At 39.1% G+C, this 25,779-nt stretch overlaps 1 protein-coding gene and 1 long non-coding RNA gene across 5 annotated transcripts in view; one reads left to right on the top strand and one right to left on the bottom strand.

The window, feature by feature from the left end:
• LOC121941519 (uncharacterized) overlaps window positions 1–25,386 on the top strand; it is a 48,819-nt gene extending 23,433 nt beyond the window's left edge. For 2 of the 3 annotated variants that reach the window (XM_042484326.2, XM_088072981.1), the window contains 14 exons: window positions 2,323–2,448; window positions 9,641–9,686; window positions 10,335–10,482; window positions 10,611–10,668; window positions 11,011–11,092; window positions 12,453–12,568; window positions 12,898–13,066; window positions 14,383–14,510; window positions 15,395–15,478; window positions 15,676–15,705; window positions 17,587–17,649; window positions 17,876–18,010; window positions 20,727–20,837; window positions 21,458–25,386. In XM_042484326.2, coding sequence (XP_042340260.2) covers window positions 9,641–9,686; window positions 10,335–10,482; window positions 10,611–10,668; window positions 11,011–11,092; window positions 12,453–12,568; window positions 12,898–13,066; window positions 14,383–14,510; window positions 15,395–15,478; window positions 15,676–15,705; window positions 17,587–17,649; window positions 17,876–18,010; window positions 20,727–20,837; window positions 21,458–21,556 — 1,269 coding nt within the window. In that variant the 5' untranslated portion in view covers window positions 2,323–2,448 and the 3' untranslated portion in view covers window positions 21,557–25,386. The remainder of the gene's footprint in view (window positions 1–2,322; window positions 2,449–9,640; window positions 9,687–10,334; window positions 10,483–10,610; window positions 10,669–11,010; window positions 11,093–12,452; window positions 12,569–12,897; window positions 13,067–14,382; window positions 14,511–15,394; window positions 15,479–15,675; window positions 15,706–17,586; window positions 17,650–17,875; window positions 18,011–20,726; window positions 20,838–21,457) is intronic. The other variant, XM_042484327.2, reaches the window with a different exon arrangement.
• Window positions 11,117–14,494, bottom strand: LOC148190024 (uncharacterized). Of its 2 annotated transcripts, none has more exons than XR_015775614.1 (3): window positions 14,362–14,494; window positions 13,969–14,079; window positions 11,117–11,819 (listed from the first exon to the last, which is right to left on the bottom strand). It is a non-coding gene; the product is annotated as an uncharacterized LOC148190024 (long non-coding RNA). The 2 variants fall into 2 exon arrangements; XR_015775612.1 differs by lacking the exon at window positions 11,117–11,819 and adding an exon at window positions 12,942–13,074.
• Window positions 25,387–25,779: the final 393 nt, after the last annotated feature.

Raw genomic sequence — 25,779 nt, 5'->3', positions numbered from 1 at the left:
AAAACTTCAGAATCTCTTCAAAATGTTCATTTAAAATTAGCTAGTAATTGAATTTCAAACTACAATACAATCCAATACGATCATTTAATGGGATTTTCCATATGGCATATATGTGTAGACCATCTCAAAAGTTCCTCCATTCATATAACTTTCAGTTTTGCAAAGCTGCACCACAAGTCACCGCTAAGTAATTAACACAGCACTCAGACTGACTGTTGATCAAAGTCCCATTGGCTCATTATCATTTACCAGCTAAAACAACGTCATGACAGCTGGTTCTGTTTCACCTCCTGTGTGCGTGCGTGCGTGTGTGTGTCTGCAAGTGTGTGTCATCGTGGCAGAATTTTAAGTAGGAACTACCACAGACGCAGTTTTGAGTTGTCAGCTAATTATACATATATATACAACATATTTTGTCACTGCAATAGTTTCACAACTGTGTAATGTCACAAAACTTAACAGTTTGAAGATGTGTGTGGTCCACACAAGGGGCAGAAGTAAGAGGGCCGAAAGTAGGAATGGGGCAAAATGTTGTGAAAATTTTAAGTGCCTTCAGATCCAAAGCGGTTTCCCACAGAGGAAATGCAGTGTTGGTCCCAAGTCTGCTTGAAGACTTGCATGGACCAACTCGACTCTGCATGGACTGTGCGTGCTCCAGTTACAAAATATACTACATTTTTCTGCACTCCAGTCCAGTTGGTGGCATATCAGCTGTGGCTGGTTTGCCAAACAGGAGAAGAAAAAGATAACAAACTTTAGATGCTTGTTTCAGGTTGTGCGATGAGATCTGCCGATATGATTCTGTATATGGCACATTGATGACAATTAATGTGCACTTCAGATTTATTATTATCTGTTGTGAACCTGTTTGAACATAATACAATTTGATGTTCTAAATTGCAAGTTATTCACTACTGGGGTATTTCTTTTGTGATACTTTTTTATTCTTACACAAGTAGTTGTTTTTATGAGTACTTGTACTTCTACTTGAGTCAGTATAAATTCAAAAATTGTATCTTGAATACAACTTTTTGTTCCTACGCTACCCACCATTGTTAATTTGTCTGTGATGCCTCAGCAGCTGTGAGGGTTGATGAACAGCAGACTGTGTTTATGGTGACATCTATCAGCAGTTAAGTAAAACTGCAGCTCACATGTAGTCCAGAGTAGATCGAATGGCCTGCCTACGTCTATCTAATCCACTATCCATATATGCAAACCCTGCTGCACCACATCTTTGACCTTTCTCAGATCTACCTGGCTCTATGTTCAGCTTTGTTGTGACAACACAGAGCCCTTCACCATGCTGAGGCGGCAATTCTTGAAAGGAGGAAATCATAACTAGCAACGTTTAGAAAACCCGCTGTAAGGTTTTTCACAGTATCCCAATAATCTTCATTGAAAGGCATGATTTTGATGATAGAAGATGATTTATGCTTTGGTGTTATAATTATCTTTGCAAAATGCCACATTCAAAAGAGTACATTTACTGAAATTAAGCCTTGTTTTATTTAATTTTGTTAAACTAACTCATAGTTGCCATATGTATAGTAGTTATGACTTAAGTAATTGTGCATGTATTTGAACACTAAAAAGTATCTCCAATAGTTATTTAATGTCATTTATTATTACTTAAAACAATGATAAATTATGAAATTAACCATGTCATGCTCCTGAGCTGTCTTTGTTTGTTTTTTAAATTCAGTAAAGTGTCTCTTCTCAGTAAGGCTGTAATAGTATTTGTTACTTTTTGCGATTTTAACCTTTATTATTAAATATACTACTAGTGCTGGTCCTTCTGTCTTTCTCAGTTGCACCCAGCGGGTACACTGGAGAGGGTTTTCATGGAGAATAGCACCTGGATTTGCAGTGCAGTGGTTTGCAGTAGGAACTCGAGTCTGGATAGTCACCAGTTGGGTGAATGGTACAATACTTTATTTGTTGCGGTTATTCTTTTTATTTCACCCATCTGCCCTTGTTAACACACTCTGCTGCCTTTACTCTGACCGCCCTCTTTTCACTCAGCCTACATCAGGTAACAGCGCTTGACCACTATATTTTTCTAATTAGTATAAATATAATGTTACTTTTGGCAACATGGTTTTCCCACCATGCCTCTGCGCATCGTTTGTTATTACAGCCAGGCTTACTGCTGCCAGGATTTACCTGTTAAAATGTTGACGGGCATACAAACGATATTTGTTTGAGTCTTTAACAACATAATCGCTATATCTCTATGTGTTAATATTATAAAACTTCGAGAAAACTAAATAACACCGAAGTGATGTGATTCACATTCTTGCACTGATTTTTTCCCGACAGTGTCCTGAAGGCAGCACGTCTTGGCCATTCATCCACCCATCTCCACTCCAGTCTGGATGCAGCAGTGTGTCCGACTTTCATAACTGTGTCATGAGCTCTGAATAGGTGGACCACCGACACTGGAAGGTAAGTGAGACGCGTTAAAGCCTACTGTCATATTATAAGAAGGAAAGCGTGCGGCTTTGCAACACAATGAATTTAACCGAAACTCAAAGAGTACACTGTGTTCCTAAACGACCGCCACAATAAAGTGGTGTGACTTGTATTTACACGCGCTTATTTCGCTGTAGCAGCTTGGTTTGGGGAGGCAGTAAAAGGCCACTAATGCACATTCAGCAAGAGAGAAAACTGAAGGACTACATGATTTAAAACATTAACAAAGCAAGTCGAACTGTCAGAAACAGACTAGACAATCAGGTAATTTTTAAATGTATATATTTTTTTTTAGGTTTTTGAGGCGCTCCATGCACACTGAGTCGCTGTCCTGCACTCAACAGGAGCTTTAAGGCTCTCAAGTTTCGGGTCTTTGTTGCATACAGGTCGAGCTCGTTTTAAAGGCGCACGAATTCGTGTTCTCTCCCTCTTGTGCAACGCGCGCACACGGTGGGAGGACTGTTCATTTTAATTATGACTCCTCTCTTTTATTTATTTTTTTATCAGTGCACGCGGTCACACCTCTCCGCGCGATTCATCCGACGTAACGGATAACATCAGCACGTTTAACATTGCAATTAAAAACACGTTTAACGTTGCAGGTACAACGTTAATGGTGAACACAAGGCGGCTGAACGCTACTGTTCTTTGTTGTACCGGTATTCATAATTATGTGACATACCATAAGGCCTCACAGGGAGGGACAGAGCACGCTCCCGATCAGGGGTGGGGTCTGTGAGGCTTTCAGGGACTGTCGAAAATAACAGAATCACTTATTGGCCAAGTATTTGTAAAGTATGTTTTTTGTTTTTTTTTAAATGGATCTCAGTGTGCTTCCACATAAATAGACATTAAGGCTTGCAACGAAAAACAAATCTTGATAAATACAGCTATAAACACATAGGCAGAACTATTATGTACACATGTGAAAGGATAGGTGTTTATACAAATACCAGGGTTCCCACAGTGATGAAATTGTTATAAAATTAACAGAATTATTTAGAAAAGTGGATACACTTATTCCCGCGACAGGCCTTTCTCGCAGCACACAATTGATTTGTCATTTTAGGAAAAGCACAGATGTATTTCATAACTACAACCTGTTGTGTTCAAGCGTTACAGTGAGAATTACCGTGTATGCAAGGCAGGAGGATCCAGAAATCAAAGCAGCCAAATGGGATTCATCCATCTTTAATTTTATTATTTACCCCTGTGTTGTTTCTACTGTGACATGTCATAATGTCTTGTGCGAAAGATTCTTTTTTTTTTTTAGAAATCTTAAGAAAAATTCCAATGTATATCTAACGTTATGCGAAGCCGTTCCTCTAATTTCTAATTTGAATTCAAACCAAGCCCCCAGGAAGTGCGCCAGGCTTTAAAGCAAAGTGAAATTACTCTGCCCGGGTAGGGCATCTGATGCCATGAGGCTGAGAAAGACTTTTTTCCATAGACTTACATTTGGAGAGAGACCTCTATAAATCAGTGGATAAGTTTTTGTCAGTATCAACACCTCTATAAAAGGACTTCTTTCACAATCAAGCTGCTCCGCCATTGGAAGTTACCTGCTCGGGGCACAGTGACTATGCTCTGTGGGCCTGGTAATGTGAAATATCCAGGTACTTTCTTAAATGGTAAATAGTGGTTCATGTGCTACTGAGCAGATCTCAAAGGAATGAATCGGGCACGGCCTCCTTACTGTATCTAGGTTTTCTTAATACATCCCCAATATAGGACAGATAAAGGGTTAATTGAAACAGAAATGGTGGTGCTGTCAGCATGGAGGTATAAAAACTACAATAACTTAAAAATGGAAAAATGCAGAAGAGATGTTTTGCATCAGGTTAACCAAAGCTTTGCGCTGAGATCAGAGGCACATAAGTTAGGTGAACATTTCCTGTCGATGTGTTTAACCACTACATGATGCAGTTGATAGTTACTACTGATTGATAGCTGCTTAAGTTAGAGGCTGCTGCAGAACAGTCTTACAGTATAGCAGCATGACTGTCACCTCTAAATAAATCTCAGACTCAATCAGTTAGCTACCAACAGGTGATTTACAGACAACACTGAGCCTACAATACCTAGTGATTCAATATAGATATGTGGTAGAATCACAAGATATTCTATACATATCGTCGTTCATAGATGTCCAGATAGTCCTACCCATTTTAAACTTGTTAAATAATGTTATGGAAATGGGGGGAAAGTGTTATTGGAAAGTTATGGAAAAGTTTTGAAATGTCACTGTTAAAAACCCTGTAAATGTTATACAATAAGCACCAGTGACCAACAATAAAAATGAAATAAAATGTCTATATATGGTTCTGTTGGTTGCACACTATATAATTAGTGCAATAATTTAATACCGAATGGATATATATGGACAGTTATGTACAGTATGTGCACGTGTGCATGTTTATATGCTGTATACAGCATGAAGGATTTATATTAATAGTGACAAATGATATACAAAGCTATGATCTAATAGTGTATAATGAGAGCAGTGGATGTTTGGTGTGACAGGGTTATTGACAGTTTATGACAGATTTAAATGAACAGAGGGACAGCTCTTGGAAAGACACTGTTCTTGTGTCTGGTTGTTTTGGTTTACAGATCAGGTTGTGTTTCAGGAGTGAATGGTCTGCAGTGACGTTTCCTGCCCATTTCCTGACTCTGGAGGTGTATAAGTCCTGGATGGAGGGCAGGCTGGCACCAGTGATTCTTTCTGGAGTTCTGTAGTCTGTTCCTGTCCTGTTCTGTGGCCGATCCAAACCACACAGTGGTAGATGTGCAGAGAACGGACTATATTATTGTGGTGTAGAACTTGTTAAGCAGCTCCTGAAGTAGGTTGACCTTTCTGAGCTGGTTCAGGAAGTACATCCTTCGCTGGTCCTTATATAATGAGTGAGGTGAGGGACTCCTTCTAAAGCAGTGAGCGAGCCGGGGCAGAATTGGAGAGATTACAACATTATCTCCTGCCAATTTTAAGTTGAGAAGATATTTATTTTTTCATTAACATTCCAATGCAGTCATCTCTCAGACAAAAGTGATGGAGGGGTGATCCCAGATTTTACATCTGTCCAAAGGTTTACTGCTAGAAATGTACAGCAGATTTGGAGCCTGTCATATCATTTGTTGCTCTTCAAATTTATAAATAATTCAGATGTGAACAATATGAACATTACAATATGAATCAAACTGACATATTAAAAATGTTCTTTGTGTCTTGAAACTACATTCCAGTTTTGTTCTTTGCAATGCTGCATGAATTATTTCAATCGATTCGTTGAACATAAAGGCCTAGTGTGTAGATTTAGGGGGATATATTGAGAAAAATGTAATATAATTAATAAATAAGTTTTTTAGTGTATATGTACATAGAAATATATATATTGTTGTGGTGTTTTTGTTACCTTAGAATGAGTTGTTAATATCTAAATAGGGAACGGGTCCTAGTTCGTGGAGTCCATTATGTTGCACCAGCATGTGTCTTCTGTAGCCCAGAACGGACAAACCAAACATTGGTTCTAGATAGAGCGTTTTGCATTTTTGCATTAGCCGCTGCAGTGAGCAGCTCCTCCGTGATAAGCCAAAGGCATGGTTGGTTGGAAAACCACTTATTTTTAACATCTTTAGTGTTTTTACTGGTTAAAATCACAGAATCCCTTTGTTTTGGAGACAAGAGACCTCTGCGGATATTTCATCTCCTTATAAAAAACTCTTGAATAATCAAAACTGAAAGAATTGTAACAATTTGTATATAGACACTTCAGCTGGTTGTAATCCTCACTGCTAGATGCCACTAAATCCCACACACTGCTTCTCTAAAACAGTCTCATCATTTGAGAAAAGAACTGAATGGTGACATCATGGTCCCTCTAAAAGGCACTAGTTAGATATTATTATTTTGTTTTCATTTTATGTGTTGGCTTGGTATTAGTTAATGCATTATACAGTTGCAATTGTTATCACATTTTTGTATAGCCTGTTGTTCACATATTTGTTCATTTTTTATTTTACTTCACTGTTGGCCAAACATTGTCTAAATTAGATTAAACTGTTCGATACAGATCAGCAGGTGTAAGGAATATTATTGGTGCAGTTCTGCTAAATTAAGATCCAGAACATCTCAGAATAGAAAGGCAGCAGGCTGGGCTGCTGAACAGGTGCAGACTGAGCGCACACAGCCTGACTGGAGTGTGTGACGGCCCCTCTGCTTGGTTCCTTTGCTGTGCCCGAGCTTCCTCGCTCAAGGGTGACAGGCGTTGATTGAGTGCAATCAACAGTATTAGACACACCTTGGCCCAGTGTGCCCTATGCACAGAAAAGACAGAGCAGTAATCAGTCAAACCTCCTCTCCAGACCTCTTTATTTTGTGTCTTTTGTTTCCTGTGTCCTTGTTTTTATAGCACAACATCCATACAGCACACTTTGAACCATCTTCTCCCTACATTACCGACTCTACAGGTTTCCCCTATTTATATGTCTGACTTGCTTTGATTACGTTAAAAAAATCACTTTATTTGTTAATGTAGCTTGCACTTTTTGTCCAGACAGTCTAGTCCTCTTTCTAATAGTAGCTCATTCAAGAATGATAATTGTGATGTTTGCTCCTGTAGGAGTGAAAAATGTAATGTGGAAAACACACCAGACTGCCTATTACTCTGAATTCAGTGTGCTACACAGGGTTCTAAAAATGACAAGGGAAAGGGATTTCTCTAATATCTTAAATGTCAGACTTCAAAACTTTTTTGGTACCATATTAACTGCCAATCGCAGGTACAAAAAACATCAAAACCAGATGCTTGCATTGATTGTATTGTCAGATTCCTAATCTTGTTCACTTATTTACTCATGATAGCTCCTGATTAGCATCCTCATTTTGATAAATTCAGATTGTATTTTGTTAGTATAATGTAGACTTATGTTGACTGTGTTTTTTGACCTACTCACCTCCCTGATTATCAGCCTATGCAGAATTAATTGCTCTTTATACCACGTCACATGCCTTTCCTCTTTGCTTCCGTCATAATTAACACAGCCATTAGAGTTTATTGCCCAACATTAAATGTAAATATTGGTTGTACTAAGCTGCTTGTACAAACGACTTACGTGGTCATATTTTGGAGGATAGTCTCTGTATTTAAACAGCCATCATATCTTCATCAGTAAGCTACACTGACTACAGTTGAGATGAGTCATCATATCGACTTGACCTACTGCACTGGATACATTTTGAAATTTATTTCAACCAGTTAATAATTAAACAGGCCCAGCTGTAATTATTAAATGGCTCCATGTGTCAAATGAGCTGAGAGGGAGTTCCTAGATGAGTAGAAGATGTCTACCGAAGCTTTGTCTCCACAGGTTCTCTTATCACATCTCTGAGTGTCGCGTGTGAATGTTTGAACACAGTAGTTTATTGGTGACCTTTCAGAGTAAAGGTGGAGTTTGATTAGTTTGAAAAGAGATAAGGAGGTTTGATCGGCCTTCCCAGTAGCACCATTATGAGAAAACTACATTTTTTTAAAACACATATTTGACGTCAGAATACAGTGTGAAAAGACCTGTGTCCATGTCCATGATTTTGGGAAAATGCACTCTTTGCACATTTAACAAAACTGTGTTTTTCACATTTGAGTTTGACTCTAAAAAATCTGTAAAATTTTTGGCAGACACCTATATCGGTCCAGTGATCAAATTATTTTTCTCACTGTTAAAATAGTCTATGAGTAATGTAGTGTTCCTGACGCCACTCTCTCCTAATGCTGGCACAGCTACAGAAAATGAACATTTAAAATCCAGCTAGCCACATTGTAAACACCGCTAACCATCCATGTAGCAATTTAGCCACAATTTAGCACATCGACAATAGCCTGCATGTTCCAGCTATACACTAGGTCTGCACAATGGCTTTTTTTGCGTGCGTGTGTGTGAGGGGTCACGTGTTTTCCATTCCTTGTGTATATGCTGCACTTCAACCCCACCCTCTCCAGCAGCTGAGAAGGCTGTTATCACAGGAAGCACAAAAATGCACACAGGCCATACACACACACACACACACACACACACACACACACACACACACACCTACATACAAGAAAGCAGAAAGGATCCTTAGAAGAGACCATCAAGTGTTTGACCACAGTGATGGGGGATGGTCAGCACAATTGTAACCAGGGTTACGGAGGCCTATCTCTCTCCTCTGTGTGTGTGTGATTGTGTGTGTGCAAGCGTTTGTGCGTGTGTGTGATAGCAGTTTAAAGTTTGAAACAATTGATGCACTAATAATGGACTAGCAAGGGTGAAAAATATAGATTACTAAATGTTAAATGTTAAAAATATTACCATATGAAGCAAATCTACATGGTCAAAAGATAAAGAGAAGAGAGGCGGCTGTGAGAACTTTGTAACCGTCAGGAACTCTAGCTGACTGCTGTCCGACTGCTTTTATTTGCTTTTCACACACTGCTTTTATCTCCAGGCTAAGGGAGCTCTTAGCTCCGGACTAAAGCCCCGTTTCCACCAAAAACTTTTGGTATAGTACCATCAGAGCCAAAAGTTACCCCTATGGACATCTACCTAGACCGTAGAACCATTTAGCATTTCCAGCGCAGACAGAATTAATATTATAACTTTGATGATAATCCTGCTTTTCATGCAGTGCCAGGATCGGGTCAAAATTTTAATTTACCCCAATGTTATGACCACATACCTGCAAAACTTACTCAAATCAACCTAAATCTGCAGTTAACTTTAAACAAGACCTAAATATAGAAAAATTGTTAGCTGATTAAAGCCAGCCTGATATCATTGTGAGCATGCTGGCGTGCTCATGTGAGCATTTAGCACAAAGTATTACTGTGTCTAGCTACAGACTCAAAGAGCTGCAAGCATGGTTGCAGGCTGTTTGTCTTTTCTATCATGTTGAATCAAATAATGAAACAATTGTAGAGATCGGCCCACAGAGAATGATCACCATACAGCCTTATGAAGCTCTTTCAGCTCATTGTCTAGATTTTACAGCACACTTATTGAACGGTTCTGTGAAACTAAACACAGACTAAACAAGGACTTTAACCCCCTGTCTGTAGCGACAACATTATGGATTTAGTCTACTGGTGATTGGCTTTATTGTAATCCTTAATTTTTTTTGTGTCTGCAGATGATGTGGAGTGTTGTGATCCTGCTGGCTGCTGCCCTCAGTGTGGGTGAGTATCATCTCAGTCTCCTACCTGCTGTCGATGAAATGTGTGATCTCAGTCTGATATCTTTGTGCAGCAGTCGTGCTCTACAGGCCAAGTCCAGGAATGTAATGCATTTGAGAAGTTACAGATTACTGAAAGCTGATCCAGATTTATTGAAGGTACAAAAGGAGGTCAAAGGTCAGACTCAGCTAGTGAGTAATGCTAATGAACACTGGCAGTGACGGTAGGAATGTGAGGAATGTAGGCCTCATTTTTTGTCGGCCTGAAATAAAGGCTGGTGGTCAAATAAAAGCAGAGTCCAACAGGGAGTATTTCCTGAAAATGTTTTTAGGGGTTAGGAGAAAGAACTAAGGGAGTGGGGTTTCACAAAAAAAAGAAAGAGAAGAGGAAATTACCATATATGTGCGCAAACAACACACATTTTCATATAGGCTATTTAACAGATGTACAGTGTTGCTTTAACTTATACTATCCGTGTGAGATGATTACTTTGTATTTTATATTTTTGTATCATTATCACAGAGTACAAAGTATATGCATTCCACAACACTTGAATGGCAACTTTCTTAATTTTTCCCCCCAAATGTTTTATAATAATGTTTATAGCGGGTATTCTGCCTCATTTAGTTTCTCCTCCTGCCCTTGTTTCAGAGTCCTATATTGTCCATGACCTCCACGAGCGTTTGGCCCATGGTCGCCAGCTGAAGATCTACCTGCCCAAGAGTGTGGAGAAGCTGGAGTTCATTCCAGCTGATGAGCCTGGCAAGGTCTTTGTATACTGGGAGAAGGGCAGAGTCAGGTCAGAAAATCTCCGGGATGCCCCATCTTCTGGTTTTGGACAGGATGGTCATGGAGGGAAGCTTTGAGTTGCTTCCATTGTTGATGCAGTTGATGTATTTCAAATGTGACTTTTGCTCTGTCCTGCAGGGTGAACAAAGGTAGGATATCAGGTACAGGCAGTGACCGACGCTGGTACATTGACAAGGTAACCAAAGTTATTTGTGTCATGTTAAAATTAAAGAAATTAATCTGGAGTTTAAATTTTCTCGAATTAATTGCTTTTACTTAAACTAGTATTTTTTTCTTTAATTTCACTGATATAGTTTATATGTTTACTTCAGTTCCTATTCCAGTTGTATACATCTGTTTTTTCTTCCCTGTTTTTCCTCCTATTTCTGTCTTTGTGCTAATGCAAGACTGTATTATCCCAATCCCAATTAGTGGTGTTACTTTTCCATAAGATGCCGAAGCAAAACACCTGCTTATAGTTTAGCCAGAGATTCTAGATCTTCACCGTGTATTTATGTGGTCTATATGTTTTTGTCAGGTGACTTATGAGGACCAAGGGACATACATCCAGAAGGACTACTGGAATAAAGAGATCTCCACTGTCAAAGTGGCCGTCATACGTAAGTTAGCGAAAAATTGTATTAGCCATGACTGCTTATGTTATCTATTTCTCTGACAACACAGTTTTCAAGTGAGTTCAAGTAACATTACATCATTGTAACATGGCCAAAAGCCACAATTACAGAATAATGGTAGATATGTGCATTTAGCAAAACAGTAGAACATGGACAGAAATAAAGTCATAAAGTACATGAAATGAATCACTCATGTTACACCGCAGTATCAATCTAAAGTTTGCTGACAATAACCACTAGGGCTGTAGCAGTTTGTGTGTTTGAGTATTTGTGCTGAACCATCATGATATTGGGAGTCACGGTTTGGTTCAAGCACTCAAAGACCGAATGTGCGTTATGTAGATTTATGCACATAATGAGGAACCAAAGTTCACAAGTGTGAGTTCCACCTATAAACTTTTAGCTATTCACCGTGAGCAACAGGTGCTGAGGTAAGAACAAGCAGACTGGCGTACAAGTCAGTGTGTGAGTGACAGTGCTCTGGTGGCCAGCTGCAGCACTGGGTTTAACCTGTGTAACAACAGCAACCGAGAGTTTTCCGATCTGGTGGGATGGAGGGCCAATCTGGGATCAGACCCCAAGTGCTGCAGTTTTTGCCAGCTGGAGATGAGTTGATACAGCCGCTCAAAGAAGGTCAAGATGCCATCAGCTCTTCTCACAGCAAAGTAGTCTCCTAGCGGCAGGGAGTGAGGCGGAGTGGAAACTCCAGTGCCTAAATTTGCAGTAAGGATCAAATACAGTTTCAGAGCAATTTACTTCAATTTACTTTTAATTATTATATTCAGTTTTAAGTTTTATTGGTGTTCACTTCCAAACAAATTCAATTCAAGTATACTATAGAGAATCACTTTTAAAGTAATTATTCAATTAAAATTTAAATATTAATGACTCAAACTTTCTCAAAATTTCTGCTAATACACACTATAACACTACCAGGTTGAGTATCACATAATCCTGAGAGCGCACAGACCAGGCAGTTTGAAAGCAAATGAGTTAAACTGAGTGAGTGAAGTTATTATTGTGTGCTGTGTGGATAATACCAAACCCATTATTACTGAACACAACAGATTTTTGTTTTCTCAAAGTGAATTACTCTGTGTGAAAACAGTTTCTGCAAAATTTAGTTAATGTGCTTGCAAAAGGTTTTTCTGTTCTTAAAATGTCCTATTGTTACTGATGCTTGCACTTGATGGGATTGCATCCAATTTTGTTGTACATGTACAATGACAATAAAGATACTCTATTCTGTTCTACTCAGTATAGAGACACAAAATAACTCCATACAGTGTGACTTTCGGTCTTCATATGTTGGTTTATTTATTCTTTCTCTCTCTCTCTATTTCAGCCAGACATCACTATGTGAAGTGTGTAGCAGGAGAGAGTCTCTCCATCTCACTGGAGGGCATTGATCTGGCAGATGCCAAACTCCTCTTCTCTAAGGAGACTGCCAACATTACTCTGGTGAGATAGATAAATAAAAAAAGATGGATGAAGTGTTGATGAGATGGATGGAGGAATAGATGGTTGGATAAAAACGAGAAGAGGGATTCAGAGATTCGGTATTTTGGGGATGGACTGTTAAGTGCAGAAGTACGGGGTTAAATTCGCTTCACTACCCGTGTTACCTCTCTCAGTGTTTCTGTGTACTAGAATAATATAAATGTTTGTATTTAGGTATTTGTATATATTTAGTATGCCTTTGGTGACCCTAAGGAAAAATAATTCCTCCTTCCTTATTTCTTCAGAACTTTCCAGGCAGATGTAGTCTGACAGGGTTTTGTCTCCCTCAGGTGCGTGACGGTGCTCGGGTGTCCCAGGACCTTCCGGATTATTGGGACCGGGTTCAGACCCACTCCATGAGCATCGAGATCAGGAATGTGAACTTCAGTGATGAGGGACATTACACTCTGAAAGACCGCAGGGACCGGATTGTGTCTGTGACCAGGATGGACCTGACAGGTGAGACCCTGTGTACCGTAAAATCTCAGATAGTGAGAGGGTACCAGGCTTATAGTAGAGACAGAATTTTTAGTAGGCAGCCTCCTTGTTTTCTGATCTGCTTCCGTTCCTGACAAGGCTTTTATTGTGAAACATTAACCGGACTGTGTTGTGGAAAATTCAGTGACTTGCACACAAACGGTACTTCAGATATAGCTGATTGTATATCAACTGCCCATATGCACTTAATAACTGTTGCTGGTAAAAAAAACATGTTGCATTAAAATTATAACAACAGCATCTTTCAGTACCTGCAGCCTCCTAAAATTCCTGCAAGTTTGCACCAAAAAAATACACTGCAGATATTTGCAAACAGTCATTTTTAAAATTCTTGTTCAAAGGCACTTTCCAGCAATGCTACTAAAATAGATTTAAGAAAAACAACAAAGTTAAAGTAAGAATCCAAGAACTTAAAGCTAAATAAAAAAAATAAAAAATAAAATAATTAGCAGAAACAGTAGCCTTTATACTATTCACAACCACAGTTTTATTAGTTTATAATCACCAGAAAATAAGATTTATTGTGTTTTTGTTACTTTAGAATGAGCCATTTATATCTACATAGGGAACCCACCATGTTGTTTCTACAGGAGCCCAGAACAGAAAAATCAAACACTGGCTATAGACAGGGCCATCTGTGTTTTCGCGTCAACGTTCTCCTACACACTCGGCACTTGAGGAAGTTTCAATTCTGCAACCTCACTGCTAAATGCCACCAAATCCTACACACTGGACCTTTAAAATAAAGTAATAATATATAGAATGTAGAATAAAATAAAATGAAAACATAATATAAACCAAAATAATGTGGTAGACTGGTTTACAGTAGTGAAAATATGAATAGAAAATATAAAAATAAATACCAAGGTGGTGCGCCTGGTGGCTCAGTGGATAGAGTGGCGCCCCATGTGTCCTCGGCTTAAATTTGGCCTCAGCCCTTTGCTGCATGTCTCCCCTTTCACGCTCACACTGTCCTGTCAATTAAAGGCAATAAAATCCCCCAAAAATGATTAAAAAAATATATATATATATACCAAGGTAAACCGTAGAGTGTGCAGGTATAAACAGGTAGTAGAAGCTGCTTGTGTGTGTGCACATACAAAAAATTTGACTGTGTTTTTCTGTAGATCTCATAGTACTTGGGTACTATAAATAGGTAAAATGGGTACAACAGTTAAAAAAATGCAATTTTATGTCAGTGGTGACTTAACCAGGGTCAGCTCACAGGTAACAAGAATGTCCCATAACTCCCCTACCCTCCTTTTTCTCCACTGTAGACCATCATGAGTACGCAGACGGAAACCCTCTCCTGGCTCTGCTCCTACTGCTGGGAATCCCAGCAGGGATCTGCTGCTGCTGTCGCAAGAAGATTTTCAAGAAGAAAGCCTCTGCTGCAACGCTGCAGGTACTGACAGGGAGGCACAGACCGAGTTTGACTTTTGGTCAAAGTGTGGCGGCACAGACTGGGGCTATTTAAAAGTTAAACATTATTTAAATGGATTATAGTTTTACCTGAAAGTTAAATGTACATTTAGCATTTCATAAGCTGCTCCTCCACCCAGAATCCACCTGTAGGCTCTGAGTCTGGCCTCCCTGAGGGTGAGGTTATTACCATCACTCACCGCTACCCACTGTGCTGAGCATGGTTCTTCATTTTGGGGAATGATGAGGTCAGAATCAAGACACCCAATAGAAATACTATGCATATACTGCTTTTATACAAAAATCATTTTACAGGAGTTAGATAAGCAAAATATCAGTTTTCATGAACATACTGTCTTGATTCTTTGGTATCTGATTTTGTACTGCATCAGTTACCTTTACCCCCTAAATAATAAAGGTACTAACTTCAATTCAATTAAGTATTAAAATGTGGTAAAATGGACAAATAGTGTTTCCATTATAACATACCATGTTTCACGGTGCAATAGAGATGTGTAGACTTACATATTTGTATATACAGTATGTAATATGCATTATGATTTATATGATATTTATATGTTTTCTGTCAACAGTATCATTAAGTAGTTCCAGCCTCTCAAACATCAGGATCTGCTGCTTTCTGTTTTATATAATGTGTTCTGTTTTGTATATCAATTGTTTTACATCAACTGAATATCTTTGGATTTTGGACTGTTGGACTGGACTATTTTTTTGCTATTTTCTAACAGTTTAAAGACTAATCTGCTATTTAATCAAAGAACTCAACCAACAGATAATCAGTAATAGAAATAATAATCAGTCACAGCCCCAAAACAATGAATTCACTCTCTCTCGCTCGTGCTCCAGGCTACCCCAGATGTGGTCCATACTCCCCCTGGTGGTCCTACTGGACCTTGTCCTCCCTACAGTGCTCCTGGACAACCTGGAGTGGTGAGATTATACCAATGCTAATCATGTTTATGTATTCATGGATGCTTTACATCTCAAACAAATGAAATATTTATATAACTTACTCTTTAGTTCACTGCTTGATGGATGTGATTCTCAAAGGAAATCTGGCATTAATTTGTTAACATTTACGTACCAATACAGTTACATGATGTGACTGTGTTTTTGTGTGCTTGCAGATGTACTACAACGGCCCAGACCCTAGCATGGTACAAAAGACATTGATTAACACACATTTATTACACAAATACACAGAGTAGAGATCGAGGGCAACATGTCGCGTGTCCAACGGAGGGGAAAACAATCAAACTAGCTGAAACGCAAACAAAATATCTGACTAGCTAACAACAGAGTTTGAGTTCATAAACATTCATTCTCACATTCTCAACTGAATAGATGCAGAATTTACATTATACAGTTGAACTATATTTATATGTGATTTTAAAAAAATGAAAGTTTAAAAAAACAAAATTTCTGTGTTCACACATGCACTTATACATTTATACTCATACGCACTATACATCACACACAACCATGTATACATTTAAAATGCCATAAAAAAATATACAACAGAAGAAACCTGGAAATGTAAGCTACTGATATTTTGTTAAAAAAAACATTAGATATAAACAAGTCAAAGGATTACTTTACGCTGTCAACCATGATTACAATAGTTCAAGATTGCAGTGCACACGAGTGTAGCAGGTCTTTGCTCTCTTGTTCGGTGCTTTTATGGAAGTGCAGGGCAGACTCCCTTCAAATCTTCATTAACGTAGCCTTTGTGGAAACATTCACAGCCTCCAGTTTCTGGGAATATTCTGGGATCCACCAACACCACAGCTGTTGAAGGAAAAGCAGTAGGTGACCCACCGCTCAACAATAGATAGAGTCTTAACATGCTGCCGCACACTGTGGTAAGCTGGCTGCTCAGCAGATGTCAAAAAAAGCTTTACAGAGGGTCATTAAAACAGCCAAAAAAATTATCTGCTGCCCTCTTCCCTAACTCCAAGACATTGTAAACACACGCTACCTCTCTAGATCCCAAATCACTGCAAAGACTGCTCTCACCCTGACCACCACCTGTTCGACCTCCTGCCCTCAGGCGGCGCTACAGGTTTTTAGAAGTAGGACCACCAGACTCATGAACGGTTTCTTTCCTAAAGCCATTCACACTCTCAGTAATGGTATGAAAGTTTAACAGTCAAAATGAACAGTTGTTTGACACACACTCTCACAACAACACTCTCACTTTAATAGCTACCTCTTTTATTTTGCATGCAATCCAGTTTTTGTAGTGTGCTTAATGTTTTTAATATTGTATGCAGTGTGTCTTTTTTTTAACTCTCATGCACCAACCAGGAGTGCCAATCCCAATTTTATTGTATCCTGCACAATGCAATAACAGTAAAAGCTTTCTGTTCTATTTTACTTCAGCATGTCTATCAGAGAGGAAAAGTTATAATGACAAACTCAGTATAATCAGCCTATCTCAGTGACCCATCTCCTTATTTTGCTTATCTTAGAGAAATGATTCCACTGAATGACCAGAAGTAAAATACTGTAATATTTCTAACTATTTGATCAACTCCCAAGGTAAAATCATCTTTGAACCTCACAAAGATCAAAACCAGACATTACATCGGCCAGTTAGCTTTACACTCTATAGTTTGGCCAAATCAGCAAAAGTCTTGCTGCACGTACGAAGTGTTAGGATCCTACAGTATTTTCCATCTCTTCCTGCTGATGCCTCATGTTTTATTGCTTAAAAGCTCTGTTTTCCGGTTCAGCAGCTTACAAAAACTAAGTTCTCGGTACTCTACCCTGTTGGTTTTGGGAGTGCATCCAACCACAAAGCAGCTTCTATGCCTTTTTTTAGTTGTTTGCCAGCACATGTAAGTGACAGGGAGGCACCTTCAGGAAGTGATGAATTGTTTTCCCCTGGCTGTGGGCGAGACATAAATGCACTCTGTCTCTGTGCATCTGTTTGCGTAATCATTATGCAAGTTATCACTGATATGTTGATTGTGTAATGCTAATCTCAGAGTTTTTTTCTTATATGACTCCACGTGTATGTGTGTTTTCCTGTTCAGGCCACAACAGTTCATCCTCCGCCTCCCGGCCCAGGACAGTGGAACGGCCCCCCGCCCTCTCCAGTAAGTATCACACTCTATAAGTCAGCTTTCTTAAGTCTGAATAAACTCGATTCACCCGGCTGACATGCTTTGACAACACTGGACCCAAAGCTGTTGGAGTCAGTTTTTATTCATGGCTAATTTGTTTGTTTTTTTTAGCTAGATCTTTTTTCAACTCTGGATTTCCTGCCTTTCTGTTCCTCTCTCAGTATTTACTGATCAAACTCCTGCTTGTCTCTGTCTGCAGGGTTTTAATCCAGCCTACCCACCCCAGAACCCTGCCTACCCTCCTGCCAGTCCAGCTATGATGCACCCTGCCCAGCCTCCACAATGGAATGGCCCACCACCAGGGCAGTACCCCCCTGGACCTGCTGCTCCAATGGTATGATCCGTCTCTTAAGCTGATAGGAATTCCTGAGAGGAGTGCTGGTCATTTCAGTTTTTGACCTCTGACCTTTCAGCTGCTTCAGACCATGTGAGACTTTAGGCTTTAAAAAAAGTCTGCATGTATAAATCTGACTGACGCACATGTTACTGAGAGAAGAAATTGTGAATCTGACCTTAAACTTTAGGAGTTTACAAACCTTTCCATAGCCTTTCATCAAGTCATGGAGCATGGATATTAAATCTGTGCACAAACTGACTTCAGTTATTCTTATGTAATAAATATTGTCTTTAGAGTGACATAACTGAATCTGTCACTCCCTCCAGTAAATAAACGAGACCTTGGTTCTTTGTTAGGGAGCAATTTATCTGTCTCAATAATACCAAAGTCAACATCACCATCTTCAAATCCACCATCAAAATGTTTTAAATATACATAATAATGTACAGAATAAGCACATGTTTGCATCACAAATGCAATGAATTTCAGCCTGACCATAAATATACAAAACGAAACAGACAACAGGTAAATAAACTAACCTCACTGACTGCACACAACTAAGAGGGAAATAAGTCCATTAACTCCACCAGCAATGCATTAGCATTTTTTAAACTCTTAAAACTTCAAGTGGAGTGTAAAACTTCAGCATAGTTTTAATACAAAAAATAGTTCTGTTAAGTTAATACAAAAAACAAATCAATATTTATTTATTTTTTACAACTCATAAATTATATGTGTAAACAAACAAATCACAATCAAATAATGACATAATTACTAATTACTAATTATTTTCAACTGGATCTGCAGTGTTGTGTCAATAACTGACATCAGGTCGTAAAGGCCTTTTTCTGATCTATATTTCTGTTTTTCACTGTAATGATTATACTGGCTATACAACACTAAGTTTGTGGCTGCACACTGGTGTATTTCATAATAAGCTGCATATTTTCACCTTGTGGTGGATTTTACTGTCTTTAATTATGATGAATTTGTGCCCCTAATCATCCAATTCTTCATTGTTCCTGTAAAGATTTTGTCAAAGGATTTGGGTTAGGGTAGAAAGGCCTCTGAGCTCTGGGAGTTAAACGCTTCAAGACAAATGTGGCCTTCTTGCTTCAGCAGCGGGCATGGAGTAAAACAAGAGGGCAATAGGCTTGTTCGAGATAGACTGCGCCTCGTCTGGGAAGTGCATGAGATCTGGTGGCATCGGGGTTTGGTGACAAAAAGCCACAGACAGTTTCCAGTCGTCATAGGAAGTCACAGAAACACACACATCCTGTTTGGTCATTATGACAGTGCAGCAAAATAAAATGCTTTACAGTTCAACCACCATAAATCTGCATTATGTCACTTTGCTGCTTTACATAAATCAGCAGACCTGTCACCCTCAAACTACATGAAAAAATTAAAACCGTTAATCATCAAACACAGAGGAAAGAAATACAAAACAAGAGCTGTCATTAAATATCGCTCAGATGTGAGGCTGAAAAAACCCAGACCTCATGCACAGTATGTTCCACTTTTACAGAATCACAGTTATGAGTTTCTGAACTTGGCATCGCTGAATGGAGCTTTGTGTTGGAATGACTCAGCAGCCTGCAGGATCTGTCGCTGCATTGAAAATTATTATAGTTATAGCTATAATAGATGGGTGATAAAGTCAGGACACATACAAATGTGCAGTGCTAAATAAAATAATTCTGCAGGTAATAATCACATATCACAGGTAATAGTACTGGGCTAGTTACTTTCAAAATTTAACGTGACACATTACTAGTACTTTCATTTGAGAGTAATAAGTTGCTTTACAGCATTACTGTCTGAGTAGAGCTGTGGGTCTCAACCTTTGTTGTGTTAAGTACCCCTAAATGGACACACATCCGGTCATAGACCTCCATTTGATAAGATTTTGTTTCGGGGACTTCAATCTGAAGATTTTGGTTGTTAGATATGATTAAGACCACAATTTGTTGTTGTCAACTACAGTTTAGGAGATAGCTGTAGAAGAAGAGAAACCCGTGATCAGAACAGTCACCCTTAAGACTCTTACTCACATTGACCTCACTTCTGTGGTGAATTAAATGTTTGCCTAAAAGGTGACAATCGAGTGATGCAGGAATGTATCCTAAAATAAAGAGTTGGCATTTCAGCACCTCCGGCTCTCTTGTCTTGAAGTCAGTGGGTTTTTTGAATAGGTTTAAGGTTAGATGCCTGAAATAACATCTGTGGTTAACACTAGTTAAAGAAACTTCCATATTTTATACTATAACAGAAAATATGTCAGTAAATACGCCATGGCGCATGGTGTCGCTAAAGTCATGCAACTGTGGTTGTAGTTCACTTATAGCCGTCAGCCGTCATAACGTCAGCTTTTTACTTCTGATGATTGCATTTACACTCAAGTAAAATCCTAAGTGGTGTTCATTTGGGAAGATTATCTTGCTGAACAAGATGTATAAGTATCAAACGTTTGTTTGCTACAGAGATTTTCTGCATCAATCCAAAAATCAATGGAAAATGTCATTAGCTTTTTGTTACAGGACCCAGGGCGACTCAATCTTCTGGGCTGGCCTACAACAAAACATCATCCCTGCAGGACCTCTGATTTATAGAGCTTTAAATTCAGCTTCAATAGAGGTGCCAAGGAGGAATGTAATGCCCAAATATAATAATAAATGTGTGTGTGTGTGTGTGTGTGTGTGTGTGTGTGTAGGGCTATGCTCCAGCTCCGGTGATGTATAGTGCTGCTCCACCAGCAGAGGAGGTTAAGATGGAGAATATGGCTCCCTCCCCTGCTGACCCCTTGCTGAGCGCCGCTCCACAGGTATTCAGACTGTTTCAGCCTCATTTTAGTTTAAGATCTATAAATTTTGGTTTGTTCTTGTGCTTTGTAAAATGAAAGTTAACACTCTAAATCTAACATAGCAAACTTCCTGTTCAGATGAAGCTTTTTTTTTTAAATCACATATTTTTAAAGATAAGAGCAATGATCCACCAAGTTTTGTGAACCTAAAAGGAACTTTTTTTCCCAAATCCTGGTGTGCGTTTGGGGGTGCTATGGCGCTATGGAGCCTGTTAGCCACGCCAAAGCTCCGTCATTGCAGAACTTCACAAATTTTGCCTGTTCTGAAGTGTGTGAGTTCTTTAACATCCCAAGCCCATTAAAAATACAGTTGCACAGCAGAATAAAAATAATATGATCTACAAAAACAATAATGGGTTCCTCGCACTTTCAATGCAAGAGTCTAGTAGTCTGTAGTACTTTGATGCTCAGGCCCCATTGAGAATAAAAACAGGAGGGCTCCATCAGCCAGTGTTGCTGCTTCTACCCAGAATAAACCAGCACAATTCATAAATAAAACTCCAAGAAAAAAAAGATATTGTCAATTATCCTAAGATAAAAGTGGAAACAAACTGAACTTGCATTTTATTTTCATCCCCCAGGCTGAAGTTGCATCCTCTCCTGTGGCTCCTGTTCTCAGCACCTCTGACAGTGACTGCACGTTCAAGATCGCGGGAGACAAAAGCTCCTCCTTCCTGTGAGGATGCGACTCCTGGAGCATCTTCGTCGCAGTCCTTCCTCACTTTGATTGTTACATCCGTGACCAGATGCAGGTGGAAACATGAGCAGCATTTGGACAGTTGATTCTATTCTTTATCTCCTTGCCACGATTAGTATTTATTCCTCTATCTAAAAGGTGGAAATAATGTGTTTTTAGGCTAGATGAAAAATTATTTGTGGTATAAAATTTACCGGCTCAGGCAGCATAGTTTTTGCAGCAGGAGTCAGATATTTGGGATCAAATGTCCCGAGGTAAGGAGACAAAGAACAGAGGTGTTTTTTTGAAGTGTTAGCATGCGGAATAGAAGTGTAACAACATCTGATGAGTAAATCTTAAAAACAGGGCTGGCTTCAGTTCATTTAAGAGATGTCTTAGCCAATGATTGTGTTTTTCTATCTACATTTTCGCTGATTCCAGCCCGGTTATTTTTCTTTGATTCCTTTCTGTTTCTGATTTGCCAGAAAAGCTAAGCAATCAAGAAAAGGGATTTACTCAAAAATTAGAATCTAGGAGCAACAAAAGGAAACAAACCAGTCTGCCGGGAAAAACCACTGACTGAAAATCAGTCAATAGGAACAGCAAACAAATGTCTTGAATAAGAAATGTTTCACTGACAAATAAGTTGCCTTGAGGTGTGTTCAGACTAAACATTAGGGTGACCAGACGAGAAAGGGGGAAATTCGCAACAGAGGGGTTGACAATGGGAGCGGCCTCAAGTACATTAGCGTCATTTAACAGTAAAATACATGAAAGTCAAACTGCAAGAATGGATTAGTTTTGTTCATGAACTTCAACTGTCTGTCATCCCGAAAAAGAAACGTAATGACACAATGGATGATATGAAGCACAGTGTCCTGGCTGTGAACCATTACACACAGGTGACGCGTACGTTTCAGTCATTTAAAATGTTTTTTTACAGAATCACAGCTTACAAAGCAGCTTACGAATGCATTTCTTTTAAATATTTTTTATCGGACATCCCTCCCACAGAGGTGGCTGCACTTGCTGTCATTTGGTATAAAACAGATAATCCATTTTATCACTGAAAAAGATAAATGAAAACAAACTTGCTTGAAAAATGAAAATACTTGTTTTACTAAAGCCAACAGGACATTTTTTTTATCAAAGTTTTTTTTTCTTCAGATTTTTGGGATTCAGAGAGTAAAAAAACTGGATCTACTGTAAGTGATGTAGACTGATAATTCAGGGACAGAGGCCTCTCATTTGAATTTAGAGTTTTCTAAATTCTGGTGACAGCTGCAGCTTGTTTTGCATATCTCATGTTTTTAATTAATAGTAATAGTATTATGTTATTAAGTGTCAAATTAAGTCTCAAGTCAAGTTGAGTCTCACAGCACACAGACAGCTCTTGTCATATTATCTGTTACTATGATGGTTAATCTCAGGACAAACAACATGATTTGGGACATCTGCTTGTAATTCGTGACTGTCGTGAATTTTTCAGGATGTCTGGTCACCGTTCAATACAATAAGAAACTATTTGTCTTTTTTAGGTACAATGAATTTGGCAGATAAAGTGTTTTTTTGCAGTCTGATATAAACAGCTAAATGACCTGACTGGAGGTTTCTAGCTAGTTAACAGGCACTGACTAACGATGTCTCAGAGTGATTTTTAAACTGCAGCAGCTAACGCATCCACCACCTTACCTCAGATCTGTCCCTGTTGATCTGTCCATTATATTTCTCCTGGAGCTCCAGGATTGCTGCCTACTTGCCTTTGACTCAGTGCTGCGAGACATATCACAACCTTCACAGTTACAAATGTCTTACAGCAAGACTTTTTCGGCACCAGATAAGTCTGGACACACCTCAATGTCCTTAATATGTCAAGTGTTTCCTCCAATGGTGCATTTTCACAACTGACAAACCACAATCCAACAAAATCTAGGGTTTTTTGGGGCCTTGAGGTCCAGGACTCTGAAGGAACTACCTGTACTGCTTTGTGCAGTCGGTAATCCAGCCTTAGCCCTGCGTCTGGAATCAGATTGGGGTCTCAAATTTGGTGCTACCAGTTAGGCTCAGCGCGGTCGGGTCTGTGGGCCCAGACACACCAAACTGATGTCAACATAGACCAACTGTTGTGTGTCTTCACGTCAACTGTGTCTCAGCCAGAAAGTTGCACTTGAACACACCGCAAAAGCTACAGAAAATGGCCAACTACCACATATGCTGACACATAAACATCTGTGCCTCTTCATAGCTCAACAATGTCGGTTTTGTATCAGTCTATTTTATGAATTTCTGTGTTAAAGTCAAATCAGAGTCGCCACAGACCCCCTGAATCTTCTGATAGTAATAACTCCACCTAAATGACCTGGATTTGATGTGAAGTCTGTCTTTTGTAAATGCTAACAACTAAACCGTAGGAATGCTACCAGAATAGCCTGCCTTTTAGCGGGGCGACCTCATGCCTTCTTACGATTACAGCAAAAAACATATCACTCATTATTCATTCAGAGCCTGTGTCCAAGCCGCTATCACCGAGCCACAGTCAAGCAGGAAGTAGCACCTTTCACATGGAGCAAACCTGTTTGTCAAGACAGTGAAACTTTGTGTCTGTGAGTTATTACCTTCTGTCATAAACATGTAGCTATTCTCACAAATGCTAATATATATATATATATATATATCAAGTGCTGCCAAACACATTTATAGCTCTGTTGCTTTGTTATTCTTCGATGGCATTTGCACTCAACAGTAGCCTTTTGAGTGTCACTGTGTCCGTCCTGATATCCAGGATGGAAGTCTCAAGCCTTCTTGCTCAAACCTGGACAAAAATTTAAGAGCCACATCTTTGTTTTTGCTCCTATTTTTCACAGGTTAAAGTTAAAGATTTGTTATGCGCTCAATAGATGCAGTTTTCTCAAATTTCTCTTCTCTTCTCCTGGAATTTTGTTGTGTGGTAAAACTGCACATTATAAAGTGGCATTTTACTGTGACCATCTCAAGGCACACCTGTTTCGTAATGATGCTGTTTAATCAGCATCTTTATGTGCTACACCTGTCAGAAGGTTGATGGGTTATCTTGGAAAAGGTGAAATGCGCTGTGACAGAATTTTAAAAAAATATGCATGCAACCAAGGTTTTAGAGAAATACTGTATGTCTTGTGTGCATGAAAAGTCTTAGAACTTTAACCTGTGGGAAAAAAATAGCAAAAAGTGCTGCGTTTAAATTTTTGTTCAGTGAGAAACTTTCAACTGAAAACCACTAACAGGCCTTCATTGAAACGTAAAAAGCATCATTTGTTTGTGGAGGTGAGTAAATAAAGTGAGCCTTCATCTCCACAGGGTATGCAGACTTGATGTTGCTGATCTTAGGTCGGCTGGATTCAGTTTCTGTCCTGTGTGCGATGTCTTGGCGACGTGGTTTTTGGAGTCATATGTTAAACTGGGACAAACAAGTTTTGAACAGCAAAACAAGGTCTGACTTTTTTACCTTTGTGTCCTAGATCTGATGTCCTCACATGTAGCAAGGTGAGATGAGCAGCGGTTCACATAATGTTTGAGTATGTGATTGTTTTTATTGGGTTGTTTTTTTTATGTAAATGTAACCAATGATATTCACAAAGTGTATATGTAGTTTATTGTTATGGGTGTTATTTGTAGTTGGAGACACCATCAGACTGGCTCAGTTTTTGTGATATGTTGGAGTCTGTCAGTTCCATCCACCACTATGCCAATGAACACTGGTTTCCTACCTCTCATTTTATATCTAAAATGTTAAAACATACTACAAACTGTATATGGAAGAGCAACTATGTGTCAATGAAACTAAGCATGTATATGGAATATTGGAGTTTCTGTGGTTTTTTTTCACTTGTTTGCTGCTTAAGAAATTCACCATTAAAGGTACAGTATGTAGGATTTAGCAACATCTAGCAGTGAGGTTGCAACCAACTGAAATTTCTTCCTTGTGCCAATTGTGTAGGTCGAAGAACTACTGTGGCTTGAATGTCCCTGTCTAGAGCCAGTGTTTGTTCCATGCCTTGTGTGCTGCTGCAGAAAGAGCGTGGTGAACTCCGTGGCAGAGGACGTACTCTGCATGTAGTTAGACGCAGAACCCAAATCTCCAGACTTCACTGCACTTGAGGACTTTGCAGGTACGCTCACTGAAGTCTATGAGTGCTGAGGGCTGTCTAAATCCACACTTCAAGGCGACTTTCTGCAGACTTCCAGAGAGTC

Source organism: Plectropomus leopardus, chromosome 3, assembly GCF_026936395.1.
Source record: "Plectropomus leopardus strain MGB_pleo_1.0 chromosome 3, ASM2693639v1, whole genome shotgun sequence".
NCBI lineage: Eukaryota > Metazoa > Chordata > Actinopteri > Perciformes > Serranidae > Plectropomus > Plectropomus leopardus.
The sequence above is the reverse complement of the archived record's forward strand: the minus strand, read 5'-3'. Positions and strand labels throughout refer to the sequence as shown.